At 39.7% G+C, this 16,564-nt stretch overlaps 1 protein-coding gene across 5 annotated transcripts in view; it reads right to left on the minus strand.

The window, feature by feature from the left end:
• The window catches only part of DGKI (diacylglycerol kinase iota), a 508,012-nt gene that overhangs the window by 96,014 nt on the left and 395,434 nt on the right, over positions 1-16,564 (minus strand). For all 5 annotated transcript variants that reach the window (XM_088832644.1, XM_088832652.1, XM_055421328.2 and 2 more), the window contains 2 exons: positions 6,239-6,318; positions 3,915-3,959 (listed from right to left, as the gene is read on the minus strand). In XM_088832644.1, coding sequence (XP_088688770.1) covers positions 3,915-3,959; positions 6,239-6,318 — 125 coding nt within the window. The remainder of the gene's footprint in view (positions 1-3,914; positions 3,960-6,238; positions 6,319-16,564) is intronic.

Below are 16,564 nucleotides of genomic sequence, written 5' to 3' on the forward strand. Positions count from 1 at the left end.
TTGAGGCTTAGGGCTTTGTTGGCATTTCACTATGAATTTGGGAAGGGAAGAAATCAAAGCACTCCCTTGCCACAATGGCTAGGAATTGCCACCCAGCTCACTAAAAAGGTGTTTCAGGGACTTCACACCTTTCCAAAGCCTGGTTTTCTCTTGAGTTTTTTTCCAGCCTTAGAAAACTGTCAGCTGCAAGTTAGTGAGCCTGCAGGAATTTTGCAAGTTTTCAAACTTACTGATGTTTATTCATTCCATGCAAGTTAATTCTCAAGTACACTTACTTCCATCTCATACATAAGAATGGAGAAGGCAATGGCACCCCACTCCAGTACTCTTGCCTGGAAAACCCCATGGATGGAGGAGCCTGGTAGGCTGCAGTCCATGGGGTCGCAAAGAGTCGGACACGACTGAGCGACTTCACTTTCCCTTTTCACTTTCATGCATTGGACAAGGCAATGGCAGCCCACTGCAGTGTTCTTGCCTTGAGAATCTCAGGGATGGGGGAGCCTGGTGGGCTGCCGTCTATGCGGTTGTGCAGAGTCGGACACGACTGAAGTGACTTAGCAGCAGCATACATAAGAAAGGTCATTAGAAAGCATTTCAGGCTTTTTGTTGTTCATCTTACAGGTCTTTCTCCTAATCACTCGCTAATCTCACTGACCCAGACCAGAGACTCTGGTATTACCAGTTTCTGCTTTAGGAAACAAAAGATCTAGTATTAAATTTCCTGCCAGCTGGTTTGGTGACTTTCTGGATAAAACGAACGGTACCTCTAGCCCATGTTTTTTATATGCACAGGAAAATATTGAAATCAGTCTGTCATCTCAGCCTCCCCTTAGCATTTGACATATTTCATCACTTCTGCCTTTTTTGAAATACATTTCAGTTTTGGCTTTCATGATACCATCCTCTCCTTGATTTCCAGCTTTCCAGCCGCTCATCTGTCTCCATGACTCTTATTGACTGATTGTTCTCTTAACTTTGTGCTCTTCTTGACCACTCACTAGACACATATGACACTGAGCTCTTTTCTTTATGCAAACTCTCCCAAAGTGATCTCTAGCCTGATAGGTTTAATGAAATAACATTCCTTTGCTAACAACTCTCAAATTTCTCTGTTGAGGAATGAATTTTTCAGTGAGCTTTGAAAGCCATACATCCAATTTTCTACTCACCAAAACCTCTTGCATCTAATAGGCAGATCAAAACTATTGCAGCTAAAAGAGAACTCTTCATTCACCATCCCTCCAACTCATTCCTAGTCCTGTCTGTCTGTGCTTGTAATCTCAGCCAAACGAGAAGGTTTTTATATCCCCCTATTCCTTGTCTCAACCAACTTTCCGATGCTCTGCTTAGGAAATTTCCTCACCACCTTCTCCCTACTCTCCTGCCATGTTAGTTCAAACATCATTTCCCTGACTTAAACTACCTATTTAATTAGCAGATTCTAGCCGTCCCTTGGAGAAGGCAATAGCAAGTCACTCCAGTACTCTTGCCTAGAAAATCCCACGGATGGAGGAGCCTGGTAGGCTGCAGTCTGTGGGGTCGCTAAGGGTCGGACACGACTGAGCGACTTCACTTTCACTTTTCACTTTCACACATTGGAGAAGGAAATGGCAACCCACTCCAGTGTTCTTGCCTGGAGAATCCCAGGGACGGGGGAGCCTGGTGGGCTTCCGTCTATGGGGTCACACAGAGTCGGCCACAACTGAAGTGACTTAGCAGCAGCAGCAGCAGCCGTCCCTAGACAGCCTTATTCCAGCCTTCTCTTAATACCCATATGGCTCCTGCTTTTTATAACTCTTCAAGGAAGTATGTGGTGCAAAGTAACACCCTAACATTCATCTTTGATCGCTGAATTGGTCATCCTGTCTAGTCAGTGCACAAACTTTTGGAAGTGACATTTATAATGCAGCAGTTTGACCTGACTGCAAACAAACAACAAAACAAAAACGAAGATTTTGATACAGATAAGTACCATTAATCCTTCTGCAGGTTGTTATGAACAAATAATCAATGAAATAAATGTCCTGATCATATTCTAGAGTCTCAACCATCCCCTGCTATCTGCAGACTTGTACAAACATGGCATAAAGAAAACATGGTACAAAAAAATAAAAGAAAACATGGTACAAAATATCCATATATCAAAACTCTCATGCCAAAATGACTACATTGAATAAGTCAGGATAATAAATGCATCATAAACTAATTAGAGGAAATGTCTGAGATACTTTGATAAACCTGCAAAGGTTTAAAATACCATGTGTAACAATTAAAAATTCTAAAAAAAGACTTGAAATCTATGGCTAGCAGTGCCAATCCTTAAAGGGTATAAATCAGCTCTAGTCTAGTCTTTAAAAACACTTAAAAAATAAAATGATATCTAGACAGTGACTCTAGGTAAATATGCAAATAACGGATACAAGAAAGGTTGTGCTCTATCTAAAAAATACAGTGAAATTTGCCTTCTAAGGGTTGGTGTAAAAAAAAATAAAAAACAGTCCCAGAAATAGAATTTATTTTCTCATAGTAAACACATCTAAGCGAATTTTTGTCCTTTCTATTGAAGCCAGATGAAGGGCAGGATTCTGGGATAGTGGGGTACTTTCTCTGATAAATAAACATACAAAGAAATAAGAACACCAGGGCCACTTCTGTCATCCAGCCTCGGGATAATTAGGCTGCTTTGACTGAGGGCGTAGCTATTGACCTACAGCGGAAGAAAGTTACCTGGAGGCTACAAGGCACAGGGGCCTTTAAATTGTTTTTGCAAAATGATGCTTAACCAGCAGTTTCAGGGGTAGTATCAGTTCGGTTCAGTTCAGTCGCTCAGTCGTGTCTGACTCTTTGCGACCCGATGAATCACATCACGCCAGGCCTCCCTGTCCATCACCAACTAGACACCAAAACCCAGAATGAGATGCTACCAGGAATTACGATTTAGACATTTTAAGTCCTTCTCCCACATGGAAGTATATAAAGTCTAGGAGAAGATTTATTTCGAGGGTGTCACTGGTGTGCTGTGACTTCCACACACCCCTCCCAGCTGGCAAGGGTACTGGGCTTCTCAGAGATAAGGGCTTTTATGGGACAACTGAGAGCTACTTTACATGCACCCCTTACAATCTGGTGTGATGCTGTGCACTGGTATCTAAATCATGCCTGGGAAACCTAATGGGAAGAGGATGGCTTGCAGAGGCCTGTGCTGCACAGCAGAGATGGGAAAGTGAGGGAGAAACTGTGCTCCCAGAGAATGTTGAGGCAAAGGTAGCTGAGTGTTCCCCCATGGACTGGAGGTGGGTTACTAGAGAGAGGCAGGCTGGGTTTATTGGATTCTGTCTATGAAACCAGGATGGGACAATCAGCTTGCATTTTAGAAAGCTGGTTTGATGGTTGCGGAAGCACAGAGTTTACTCTCTCGTTTGTAAACTAGAAACCCAACTCCTGCTTGCTCCTGGCAGCCATCTTGGACCAGGAAAACATCTTGTCCAGGGCTGAAATTTCACAGAAAAGAGAACAGAGCAGAAAAACCAACAGAAAAATGGAGTTTGAACCATGGTCAAATGGTACAAAAAATTTACCCTATATCTGAACTCTGTGCTGATGTATAAAGCAAAAGACTCCCTGTCAAACTAGTTTGAGTTGCCTTTTCTAGTATTTGTCACTAAAAGCACTTCGTTTTATAATCTTCTCTAAAAGATCTCAGAGGACAGCCACAGCCCAAATTTGTGCTAGACTAGAATTGTCCATTTTGCAGGAAAATATACAAGAATCAAAATGCCAGCATCAACTTGGCTCTAGGAGTAAATTCTATCCTTCAGGGAAGATGTGGAATCTAATTCAAATGAGAGATTAATTGAAAAATGGACTTCTTTTGGCCAGAAGGTAAGAAACAAGGAGAGTCAATTATATGTTACCTGGTAATGAACTCTCTGGGAGCCAGAAGAAACTGACTGCAGGTCCTAATGAGAAAATGGAAAAAAAAAAAAAAAACATACCCACATATCTTAAGATTATTTTGAACAAGCTGCTTCCAGAAATCCATCAACTAAATGCCCAATTTTATATTATTAATCCCATCTGGAAAGCATCTTACTCTCCCCAATCCCTCAAGGTTAAACAATGAAGATAATGCCCAAAATAATCAAAGCACACTAAGCTGGACTGAGAGAAGAAAGGCCATTTAGCTACTGAAACTCAGAAATCCTAAACAGTGTTTAGAGGTGAGTGGTATAATTTCAAGTATAGAGAAGACCAAAAGTAAAAGACAGGCGATTTTGTTGTAATTAATGGCGGTCATATTTAACTTGCACCTGGATTTTTGGTTTGTGAAATAAGCTGCTTAGGTCCCTTTAGGCTCTTAGGAAGAATTTATTTATCTAAGACTAAAAACATACTGTCATGATAATTGTGTTTATACCAGTAAGTTGCTTGGCAAACAAGATTCCATAGACTCAAAAGAAAATCGCTGACCATCTCTGCCTGATCACGAAGTGCAAATTAACAGGACTGAAATTAATGAGGTTTTACTGGAAGGCACTGAGAGCCAGGCTCCCTGTATAAAGTTTTATAACTAAGACATTGCCACTGTCATGTCCTGCAGGCTTCCTTTTTAATGAGCATAGTGATTCTATTTACAGATGTCAGCAATCCTGAGTACCTTTGTCCTCACACCTGCTTCCCATGGGCTTTATCAACTTACTGCCTAAACCCAAGTTTAAACATCTTCCTCTTTATCTGTGCTTGCTCTTTACTTAAAAAAAAAAAAAAAATCCTACTTTTAATTGAATATTGGTGCAATGAGCCTAACTGTTAATTTTCAACAAAGTCAATTCACCAGTCATATACTTTGCTACTGTGGGATCTTAAGTTACCCAAGAGTTTTATATTTTAAAAAAATAGGTTTGTTGTCAATTATGGCTTTTTTATTGCAGGTTTTTTTTTTTTTTGAGGGAGGATCTACAATAAAAGAACATCATTTTGGAAAAAAAATAGAACAACCTACTATATGTTCTAGGATTGATTTGGACTTGAGACACATGCTAAGAAGTTTATAAACTTTAACACGCTCCAGTTATCTTTGGTAAAAGTAGCCAAATTAAGCCACAAATATAAACCTTGTTGACTTTTATTCTCTCACCCTTATTAACAGTTATAGTTCGGCATCTATTTCAAAATATTCTGCATTCCCAATTCCATCTCTATCCATAACAATGCTGATGAGAAAAATCAGTAATTATTACATTACTTTATGTCTCCTATCTGAGTTTATATCCACCAAAAAAAACCAGAATCTAATGTTCAAAGCTAAGGAGCTGCAAAATTTGAAGGGATTTTAAACACTATACATCTTCTTTATTTGTGATATTTACTTATGTATAATGTGTTGTCTGGAAGAGAGTTGCTCATCTTGGGGTATTTATCAAAATCACCCAACAGCTTTAAAAATAAAAATGTCTGGACCACATCCCCAGAAGTTATTCTAATGTGCATCTTTTACCAAGAAACAAAGATGAAGAAGTGGCCACTTGTGTGTGTGTGTGTGTTTGTGTGTAGTGTGTGTTTTGCCATTTTCAGGATAAGATACCGAATACTCTCCCTTGAAGTTCTGCAAAAACAACCCACGACCACTGTAGTGATGAATCTGGGTCTCTGGACTTTGCAGGTGCAGTTCAAGGGAATGTCACATATGAGACTACCCTTTCTCTTTCTCAGTGCTAAGACCGGATTGAGAAAAAAATAATAGATTATTCCTTTGTGTTCTGACACAAATTCTTTTGAGACAGAGGTTTTTCTTTCCTGTAGAAGTTACATTAAAAAAATAAACCTAGTTGTCTCTGACTGAAGTTTGTACTAGACACAAAGCATTAAGTAACCACAAATCTCCGTTTCCCTTTATTATTTATCATGCCCCTTGAAATTCTGTAGAGTTCAAAAAATGCAGGTGAGCGGTCTGGTAAGACAAGGACTTCCAAGCAATAGTTAAGGGTCACACTGGAGCAACATCATGCTGCTGTTCACCCCATCAGCCCTTTCCCATTCCAACCACCTGAGGAGGAGAAACAGCAGTGGGGGTGGGCAGGGAGAAGATGCAGTGTATGCTTAAAAGATGAGAAAGATAAGGCCACCATTTTCCCATTTCTCCCCAAATGCCTCATTTTAGAAGTAAATAAAGATGGCTCGTAATCACTGACAAAAATGGAAAACTGAGCAGCATAAATAATTGGCTAAAGAAACTCACCTCCTGCAGGCGATCTATGTACATACGGCAAGTCTCCAAATCACAGTCTCCACGCACAACTAGAATGCCCAGTGGGATGGCTGAGGGCGAAGGAAAGAGAAAAGTCCAAAATAACATATTTGGTTTTTCTATTTTGGCATATAGGCATTTTTTACGGTTGAAAGAGACCTCTCATAAACAGGACTGCTTTTTTGGATATTTCACTCTCTCCCGGCGCCTCTCCTATGAGCTCAGTCTCTTTACTCACGCAGTTTTCCTATTTTTCCCTCGTATGATCCATATCGCCCCTTGCACCTGGCCAGCCTTCATGCATTTTGTCTCAGTGGCCCGGGCACGAAATATAATGTCTTGGAAACTGTAGACTGACAGGGCCAGAGGCTGTTCACAGCCAACTGCTAATTTATGCCTGCGTTTGCAATAGCCAACGTACCAGAGAGGAATTAAAAAATCATGATTCTTGACATTTACCCCTTTCCCTCTTAAACGCATGGGGCTTAATCTTTCTATCACTTATTAGTTCCCTAATAAGAGACTCAAGCTACTCAAGGCACTATTGCTACCAGTAGCTACCAATACCAGAACTAAACAGGCAAGAAATACTTTTTAAAAAAATGCTTCTAGAAGGTTCACAGCTATAAAATCCAATTGATTTTAAAGATGGTCAGTGTACATATGGTAGCAGCAGGGCTTCAGAAATCAATGAGGAGACGCTGTTAGGGGCTGTAAATATCTTTTCTAGGTGGTAGTAAATGTCACAGGGTGACTTTAGTAGATAGAAACTCCTACTTTAGATATAGCCATAAGACTGTCTGAAATAATGAAAGGAGTCTCCTTCCCAAAACTTCAAAACAATGTATGTGTACACTTCTGATTTTATAAGTATAGTTATATTATTAAACCCATGATTTAAAAAACATTTCAAAATCTTGAATCAAGCAACTAGAGATTAACAAGGAGATGACAGGACAATGGTGTCCATTAAAGATTTTTAAAAATCTTAAAGCCTCATCATTGATAAGTAGGTCTGAAAATGCAAAGTGCTAGGACCTTAAAAATGAACCACACAGACAATAAAATACATTTAAACTCATGGGAAAATCTTGAACTCACAAAGTTGTAGAGAAGACACATATGAAAAGTAAGATATGGAACACAGGCTATGGTAAATGTATGAACTTAAGTCACTTGAAAACTAGGCAAGAGGGACTAATTCTTGCCTGGAGGGTAGATTTTAGGCTCTCTGAAGGATATGGAGCCCCGCTGGTCTTTTACAGAAGCAAGAGTGGTCTAGAGAAAAAGAAATAGAATTTGTTTCTCAACATTACCCCTAGATTGGCTCCTTAGGAAGATCAATACCACTGTCTCATACCTCTAGGTTTCCAAAGTGCTATACGTGTAAACTGGAAGACATCCATCACCCTGTAGAGCTATGTAAAGCCTTTGAATTAGTACGGACTCTCTCACCACAGGAATAAGACTTATTTCCTTTACAACCCCAATATCTGGTAGATATTTAATAAAACTTTGTTTTTTTTTTCCAAAAAAGGCAGGGGGTGGAGGGAGGAGGAAGACAAGCTTAGAGCCTGTTCAAGTGTGAAAGAGAAAGCGTGTCTTTAAGAGCTAAGTCTATACAGGATAGACAAAAAAGAAATTCGGGAGTGAGAGTAGACAGTGTGCATTAGTTGGAGCTTGCCTTTGTCTATTCTTCCAGAAGCTAAGCAAGAGACCAGTAAGCAAGTAGGTGAGGAACCACGCAAGTGTCACATGTTTGGGGGAATGATAATCTGGGGAAATACTTTTTCCTCTCTCCTTTTTTTTTTGTATATAGCTAGAATTAGCCAAAAAATGTCTTTAGTATGGCAATCATGCATCACTGAAAGGAATGAAAGGGAAATTCAATAAAGACATTCCTAAAAGTAGTGACTGAAGTAATTATCCTCAACTAGACTACTCAATAGGTTCAAATAAGGTGATCTAGTTAAGTAAATAAGGATTTCTAATCTTTGACAAATGAGGAGGAAAACCTAGAATTTTGGCCTAGAAAGTAAATTACAGATTGTGGAAACAATACAACTATACTTATCATGAGAGTCCATATCTGAATCTTGTTTAATGAGATTTTCTCTTAATTTCAAATGTGCAAATGCAGAGACATAAAATTCCATTAATATTTACCTATTTACTTAAATGAGGAGGCATGTTATATGGAATGCAGGAATTTGGTCAACACCTCGGATCTCCTTCTTACTACTAATTCTTGGAGTTAGTCTGGTCGTAAATTCAATATACTTGGGAGAAGATATTCTAAACTACACTTAGAGATTGGATATTCTAGACCCAAAATAATGAATGTCTAGGAAAAAGTTTTCAAAGATGTGTCATTCATTTCTACTAAGAGTATAAAATCAGCAACTTTGCTGATTCTTCAAGAAGCTAATTAAGAGAAATTGTATTTGATTGATATTAGCTATTCAATTGGGATTTAAAAAAGGAAAAAGGCATCCTATATCAAAATTTCACAGTATAATTACTGGCATTTGCTGTCAGATTTATCCTATGAAAGTACTACTATGCACTAGAAAGAATTTATGGTCATTCTCTCTCGGATTCATAGCCCAGTGCTCTGGTCTTACAAATGACTCATGTTAGCTGTTTGGTCTTGAAACTTAATTCCTTTGATCCTTTGATCTTAGACAGCATATTAAAAAGCAGAGACATTACTTTGCCAACAAAGGTCTGTCTAGTCAAAACTATGATTTTTCCAGTAGTCATGTATGGATGTGAAAGTTGAACCATAAAGAAAGCTGAGTGCTGAAGAATTGATGCTTTTGAACTGTGGTGTTGGAGAAGACTTTTGAGAGTCCCTTGGACTGCAAGGAGATCCAACCAGTCCATCCTAAAGGAGATCAGTCCTGGGGGTTCATTGGAAGGACTGATGCTGAAGCTGAAACTCCAATACTTTGGCCACCTGATGTGAACAACTGACTCATTTGAAAGACCCTGATGCTGGGAAAGACTGAAGGCAGGAGGAGAAGGGGACGACAGAGGATGAGATGGTTGGAAGGCCTCACTGACTCGATTGACATGAGTTTGAGTAATCTCCAGGAGTTAATGATGGATGGGGAAGGCCGGCGTGCTGCTGTCCATGGGGTCACAAATAGTTGGACATGACTGAGCAATTGAACTGAGCTGAACTTGATCCTTGGATTGAAGGCTATAGGATTTAGAATAGGTATCTTCTAGGATTTTGGGAAGATTAAATGCAATACTATATTTAAAAATGAATATTCAGAGCATCAACGTTAGTTCTTCCTCACTCCCTTTACTAACTTTTGAGCCTCTTGAGCTAGAAAATTGGATACAACCAAAAATCTATTTTTCAATGTATCGTGCCACAAGGGTTAGCTGGTAGTAGTTCTGTAAGTTGCATTCCGCTTATTTAAAACTAACTTTTACTCTTTGATGGAAAAGATAACTGTAGTACAGAAATACTGTAATCTGACACTTCTGTTTGAGGCTTTAAATGGTAAAGAGAAACCAGAAACTTGTGTAAAATTACCACCTTCCTTTTACACTGCTGACAACCAATTGCCAAATCTCAGTGAAGCTTCCTTCATCTTAATTGGGAGGAGTGAGAATACTTCTCACCCAAGCATTAGCATTACTATTCCTGATCTTGATGATTCATCTTATTTTAGTGTTAGAGATTTTATTTGACTGCAATAAGCATCAGCCAATACTCAACCTACATAATGGAACTTTTATTGCAGGGCTCAAGTGGAATTTACAAGTTCTAACTAAGCAATAAAGAACAAGCTGGTTTCTAGATTAAGAAGGCAGATTTAACACATACTTACTTCTCTTGTGCCAGAAATGCTACTAAATTACAGCACATGCATTTTAAAAAAGATATAAACCAACAAAAAGAGAGAGTGAGGAGAAAATGGCAATGGATAAAGCACATGGAAAACTCATAACTGACTCAAAGCTCCTAGACAGTCTAATTCTAAACGATACGTGGGGGTGGATAAGAACCAACACAATTTACACTGCAAAACCGTCAGAAGATGCGCTACCCGGAAGCACCATTTGCAGTTAAAATAAGAATCACTGGATATTAAATCACTAGATTCCACCACCTACTCTTGGTTAGGTGCAGTTACTTTATATAAAATGGGGATTAATTAATCATCTACAGAATGCAGTGATACCCAACTTGTTCCTCTCACTAGACTTTCCAGAAAGCTGGCAGCCAGACCATACATTCTTAGAAAGAGATCTGAAGAGTGTTCTCTGGGGAATCCTCAGAGAGTTAAGAGAGAATATTCCCTCCATGAGATATAAATATGATTATATTAAAAGATGAAGAATATGAAGAAGAAAATGGATCATTATTCAGAGAACAAACAGGTCCTTGAAATTTGATAGAATAGAGTTTAATAGAAGGGTTAGAAGATGAAGCTGAAGAAATCTTTACAAAAGAAGAGCAGAAATAAAAAGAGGCATAAGAAAGGTAAGGAAAATAAGACTGGCCCAGTGACCCAACTTTCCAATGATAGGAGTTTCCAAAAATCAGAAATAGAAGTAATTATCAGGAACAAACAAAAAATCAAGACTATTTCTTAGAACTGAAGAACACCAGTTTCCAACTTGAACTGCCCAACAAGCACAATAACTAAAGGACAAGAGGGAGACATTTTACTTTGAAATTTAAGAATATTGGGAACAAAGAGAAGTGAAGTGAAGTACAGTGAAGTGAAGTGAAGTCGCTCAGTCGTGTCCGACTCTTTGCGACCCCATGGACTGTAGCCCACCAGGCTCCTCCATCCATGGGATTCTCCAGGCAAGAATATTGGAGTGGGTTGCCATTTCCTTCGGTGTCTACAAATTTCCAAACAGGAAAAACTAGACGGCAAAGAAAATGGGGATTAGACAGTTTTAAACTTCTCAAAGGCAACTGTACGGTCACAGAAGCAAGGAAGCAATGGGTTCAGAATTCTACGACTTTTACACATAATTCAAACTACCAAACAAGTTCAAGGACCGAATAAAGGACATACCCTCCACTAAAAAGTCACTGCAGAACCTGCACCAACAAAAGTTGAATTTGGAACAAGAATGAGGAATGCATGGGATATAATGGGAAATCTAACAAAGAAAAAAAAACCCGTCCAAGGGGATGGGGCTAGAGGATTCTAGGGTGACAGATACATTGGAGCACAGTGACTCAACAGGCCAAGATGTAGAGAGCCGTCATCACCAAGTCTCTCCATCGCAGGAGAGTTATTTTTCAACCTGAGGACAGAATGTCTAAGTGAGTCTGAACCAGTTTTCTAACAATCACCCCAAGATTTGCTCTGCCTTAACCTGTTCTTGAGAGCAACAGTTAGGTCTTGGTGAAGGAGAAAAATTCAAAGAAGTTCATCCCTTATAACAACAGTTCCACTTGATAGCTAGAACCCACCCTAACACCTTGTCAAATGCTTCCCAGAATGCAATCATGACCTTGCCCATTAAACCTCATAGAATGGACACACAGGTACTCTTGGGGAAGCTGAAAAGTGTTAGTCGCTCAGCTGGGTCCAACTCTTTGTGATCCCATGGATTATGGCTCTTCTGTCCATGAAATTCTCCAGGCAAGAATACTGGAGTGGGTAGCCATTCCCTTCTCCAGGGCATCCTCCCAGATATTGAACCCAGGTCTCTGGAACTATCACCATCTGAGCCACCAGGGTAGCTGAAGCCAGACACTATTCCTGAGATTCTTTCCTTGACTGCCTTCATCTCAAAGTGAAAGCAACATCACTTCCTTGCACAGGGAGGTTTAAGGCTGCTACTTGATTTTTCAAAACTGCTGTATCTGAATGAGGGATACATATATTGATGGTAAATACATATGTATGAAGGAAATGGCAAATATAGAAGTCAGCATACTGGGATTATCTTGGTAGAAGAGGGATGGGGAGGTATTTGTTCTGCTTCTTAATCTGGGTGGGAGGTACATGAATGCCCATTTACTACTGATCTTTAAGTTTATGCAGTATATACACATACATATGTGTGTGTATATATATGTATATGGGTATAGTGTATATACATGTATATATATAGGTATATATATATATGAACATTTATGAACAAGTATGTGTATGTGGGTTTATGTATATTTCTGTGTACAGTATTTCAGAATTGAAAATAAGAAATACAATGTATCTGTGGCAATTGATTTTACTGATAGTGGTGCCAAAGTTCACTGTATATTCTCTGCAATGTTTTCTGTGAATTAAAAAAAAATTTATATCAGTATCAAATAGGAAAAAGTAGAGAAGTCATCAATAGCCCCCAAATGAAACCTACTGTTGCAATCCATCTCTAGTAATGGACACCAGGCACATTGCACAGTCATAACTTCATGGCTCATCATGGCATGTGTATTTGTTTGTGGGTGTGTTTATATAATAAGCAGCAGGATTACCTCTCTGAATTATCTGGGCCTCAGAAGTCTCTAGAGAAGCAATGTCCAACAGACCTTTCTGTATGTCCAATATAGGAGCCACCAGCCAAATGTCAAACTAAGTCCTTGAAATGTGGCTTGCATGACTGAGAAACTGAATTTTTATCTTATGCAATTAAAGTTTAAATAGACATATGTGGCTAATGAGCATTATGGTTTTGTTCTCTGAAACCAAAAAGTTGAATGTCCTTAGTACCAGATGTAATATATGTCAAAACCATCCATGTGTTAATCATCCCACAAGTAGTGCAAAACTCCAACAAACAAAACTTCTTTGGTCTTTGCCCCTACCTAGCTGGATCCAATGTGCTTCCTACTTTCTAGCAGTAGTAGTATTCCTTGATTGACTGAGGACAAATTAATTTCCCTTACTCTATATCCTACCTTTCTTAATGACTTCTCTGACTCTCCTTCTACCAAAATATACTTTCAGAGCCTTCTTGGCACTTTAGTATAAAATAATAATAATTAACTAAAGGGTTAATCCTTTACGAAGCATCTGAGTTTTAACATGTTTGAAACCTGAGCTAACATTATTGTCATAAACTGAATGATCGTGCCCCCCAAATTCATATGCTGAGGTCCTACCCCCAATTTGATGGTAACTGGAAATGTGCCTTCTTTGGGAGGTAATTATAGTTAGATGGTGTCATGAACGTGGGGCCTTCATGATGGGATTAGTGCCCTTGGAAGAAGAGATGCCCCAGAGCACTCGCATGCTCTCTCTCTCCTGCTTTGGGAATACAGCATGAACCCATCAGTCTACAAGCCAGGAGGAGCACTCTTACCAGAAACCAAATCGGCCAAATCGACCAAGTCCTTGATCATAGACTTTCCAGCCTCCCGGACTGAGAGAAAATAGATCTCCATTGTTTAAGTCACCAGGCTAGTATTTTGTTACAGCAGCCCAAGCAGACTAAGACGATGACAAAACTGTGACAAATACAGGTACAGAAATAGGAAAGATATTGTCGAGTTGACTGGTGATTCTCAGCCCTGAGAAAATTATACCACCAATTACCTCTCTATAGCTAAAACACAAGTACTACCCTGGCTTCCTTTGGAGGCTTCACCATGGCCTCCATTAACCTCCTTTCCCTATCTCTGTTTGTTTAAATGCCTCATAATACAGAAGGTGATTAAATTAATTGGTTGAGAAATCCATTATATATTTCACATCGCATGCTCTCGATTTAATGTCTGAAATAAAATGCCAACAGGTCATGCTAATTAATTTTGTCTTCTACAGTTGAAGTTAGGACTACTTGAAGTCATTATGCAAATTTATGTCAAGTAGTGAATAAATTAACACCATTCATCTTTAACAAATTCAAAATTTTCTAGCAACCAGTACACAAGTATACTCTTTTATCTATAAGAAACTTCTAAAGCATACATGCACTAAAAGAAAATATATGAAGTATAGTTTCTAAAATATATATTTAAGCATAATTGATGAACAGAGTCAGGAAATAAACCTGATGTAGGCTCAGATATCTATATATGGAACTGAACTGCCCAAAACATTGAAAACCAAAATTCTTAGAGGCAATTACATAGAAAATTCCTGTAGTTTTCAGAAAACTTATAAAATATTTTTCAGAGTCAGAGTGTGTGTGTACGTATGTTAGTCACTCAGTCGGTCCAACTCTTATGTGACCCCAAGGACTGTAGCCTATCAGGCTCCTCTGTCCATGGGATTCTCCAGACAAGAACACTGGAGTGGACTGTCATGTCCTCCTCCAGGGGATCTTTCCAAGCCAGGTCCCCTGCATTGTAGGTGGATTCTTTAACATATGAGCCACCTTAAGAAAACTTGAAAAACATTTTTAAAGAGTCAGAAATATGATGCAAAAGACAACCCAATTGTTTCCTCAAGACAATAAGCTATTTGACTGAAGAAAGACAAAAGATCCTTGGGGACCAATTCTGAAATGAACGCCCCTCCCACTCCCCAAGATCTCTGTAGCTATTTTATTCTAGTACCACCACAGGAGCGTGAGCAAACTGCATTAAGATCGGTGAATTCACAATGTATGGGACTCAGGTGGACGAAACTGCAAACTTCATGGGTCCCCATATGTAAAACTCTTCTGCTGGAGTGAATGAGGAGCGGTCATCCTCACCTCACACAGCTGTTCTGAACCTCAGCATGCTGGTTTGGAGAAGCAACAATGATAGCAGGAGGAGGGTGGCTGAAGTCATTCGTTTTCTTCTGTTAGTGAATCCCACCTCCACCTTTGGACTAGCCAGCTGTGCCAGAACAGACTTTGTGCATATGTATATTCTGGGAGCATACTCTAAACCATAGTATATTTAAACCTATACCTAGATAACATATTAAAAAGCAGAGACATTACTTTACAACAATGGTCCATATAGTCAAAGCTATGGTCTTTCCAGTCGTCATGTACGGATGTGAGAGTTGGACCATAAAGAAGGCTGAGCATTGAAGAATTGATGCTTTTGAATTGTGGTGCTGGAGAAGACTCTTGAGAGTCCCTTGGGACTGCAAGGAGCTCAAACCAGTCAATCCAAAAGGAAATCACCCCTGAAAATTTATTGGAAGGACTAATGCTGAAACTGAAGTTTCAATACTCTGGCCACCTGATGTGAAGAGTTGACTCACTGGAAAAGATCTTGATGTTGGGAAAGACTGAGGGCAGGAGGAGAAGGGGGTGACAGAGGATGAGATGGTTGGATGGCATCACTGACTCAATGGACATGAGTCTGAGCAAACTCTGGGAGATAGTGAAGGCCAGAGTAGCCTGGCATGCTTCAGTCCATGGGGTCACAAAGAGTCAGACGCGACTGAGCGACTGAACAACAAAAGAGGAAAAAGCCAGTAATGATTATGTGACACGAAGAAAGAGAAGCAAGAATGAGAAGAGGAAGAAAAGCAAGAGCAGGGTGGGAAGGAGGCAGAGGCGGATGAGAAGAGGAAGAGAAGACAAGGTGTCGAACACAAACCATGTACTTGTTCTATGGTGTTACTTAATCTTTACCACCATCCTAAGAGGTGGACGTCACTAGTCCAGTTTCTAAAAGGAGGAAACCTAGTCTCAGGAAGATGAGGTAACATGCCCTGAAAGGTCATAGCTACCACAGGGAGCACCCGGCTTTCATCCCAGGCTTCTCTGACCAGAGAGCCCGTCTCCTGCATTATCCCTCCTTCTTATTAATCCTGGGCCTCACAGGTGATGGGGTCTCTCCTTTCAACACCGAGTTCAGAGCAGGGAAGCCAGAAACTGGGGACAGGCTGGCCAAGGAGTGAGGGCAGAATGACAAGTCCTGTACCCAGAGCTACACAAGAACCGGGGAAAGGCTGTGACACTCCGGAAGCAAGGCCAAGGTGAGCAATTTCAGCCTGGGACAAAGGAGTATGGCCCTGGGACTCAGAAACTATGAGTCAAGACACACTCATGCTTCATAAACACACCTGGCAGGGGTGGGGTCACTTTTAAAGATATGCCATTTCCTTCCCCTTTTTACTTTTATTTTTTTATATTTTTTAAAAAAAATTTATTTATTTTAATTGGTGGCTAATTACTTTACATTATTGTATTGGTTTTGCCATACATTGACATGAATCTGCCCCAGGTATACATGTGTTCCCCATCTTGAACCCCCTCCCACATCCCTCCCCATCCCATCCTTCTGGATGAACCGTTTTTACTTTTAAAGACATGCCATTCCCTTCCCTTCCCAATAGGCCAGCTTCTGAGACTTGTGATAAGTCAAGCTGTTGATAAGTTCTAACCATATCTGCAATGTAAGAGTCACAGAATTAAACTGTTTCTTACTTTATAAAG

Source organism: Moschus berezovskii, chromosome 3 (assembly GCF_049115385.1).
Source record: "Moschus berezovskii isolate FMDL1 chromosome 3, NW_MosBer_1.0, whole genome shotgun sequence".
Taxonomy (NCBI): domain Eukaryota; kingdom Metazoa; phylum Chordata; class Mammalia; order Artiodactyla; family Moschidae; genus Moschus; species Moschus berezovskii.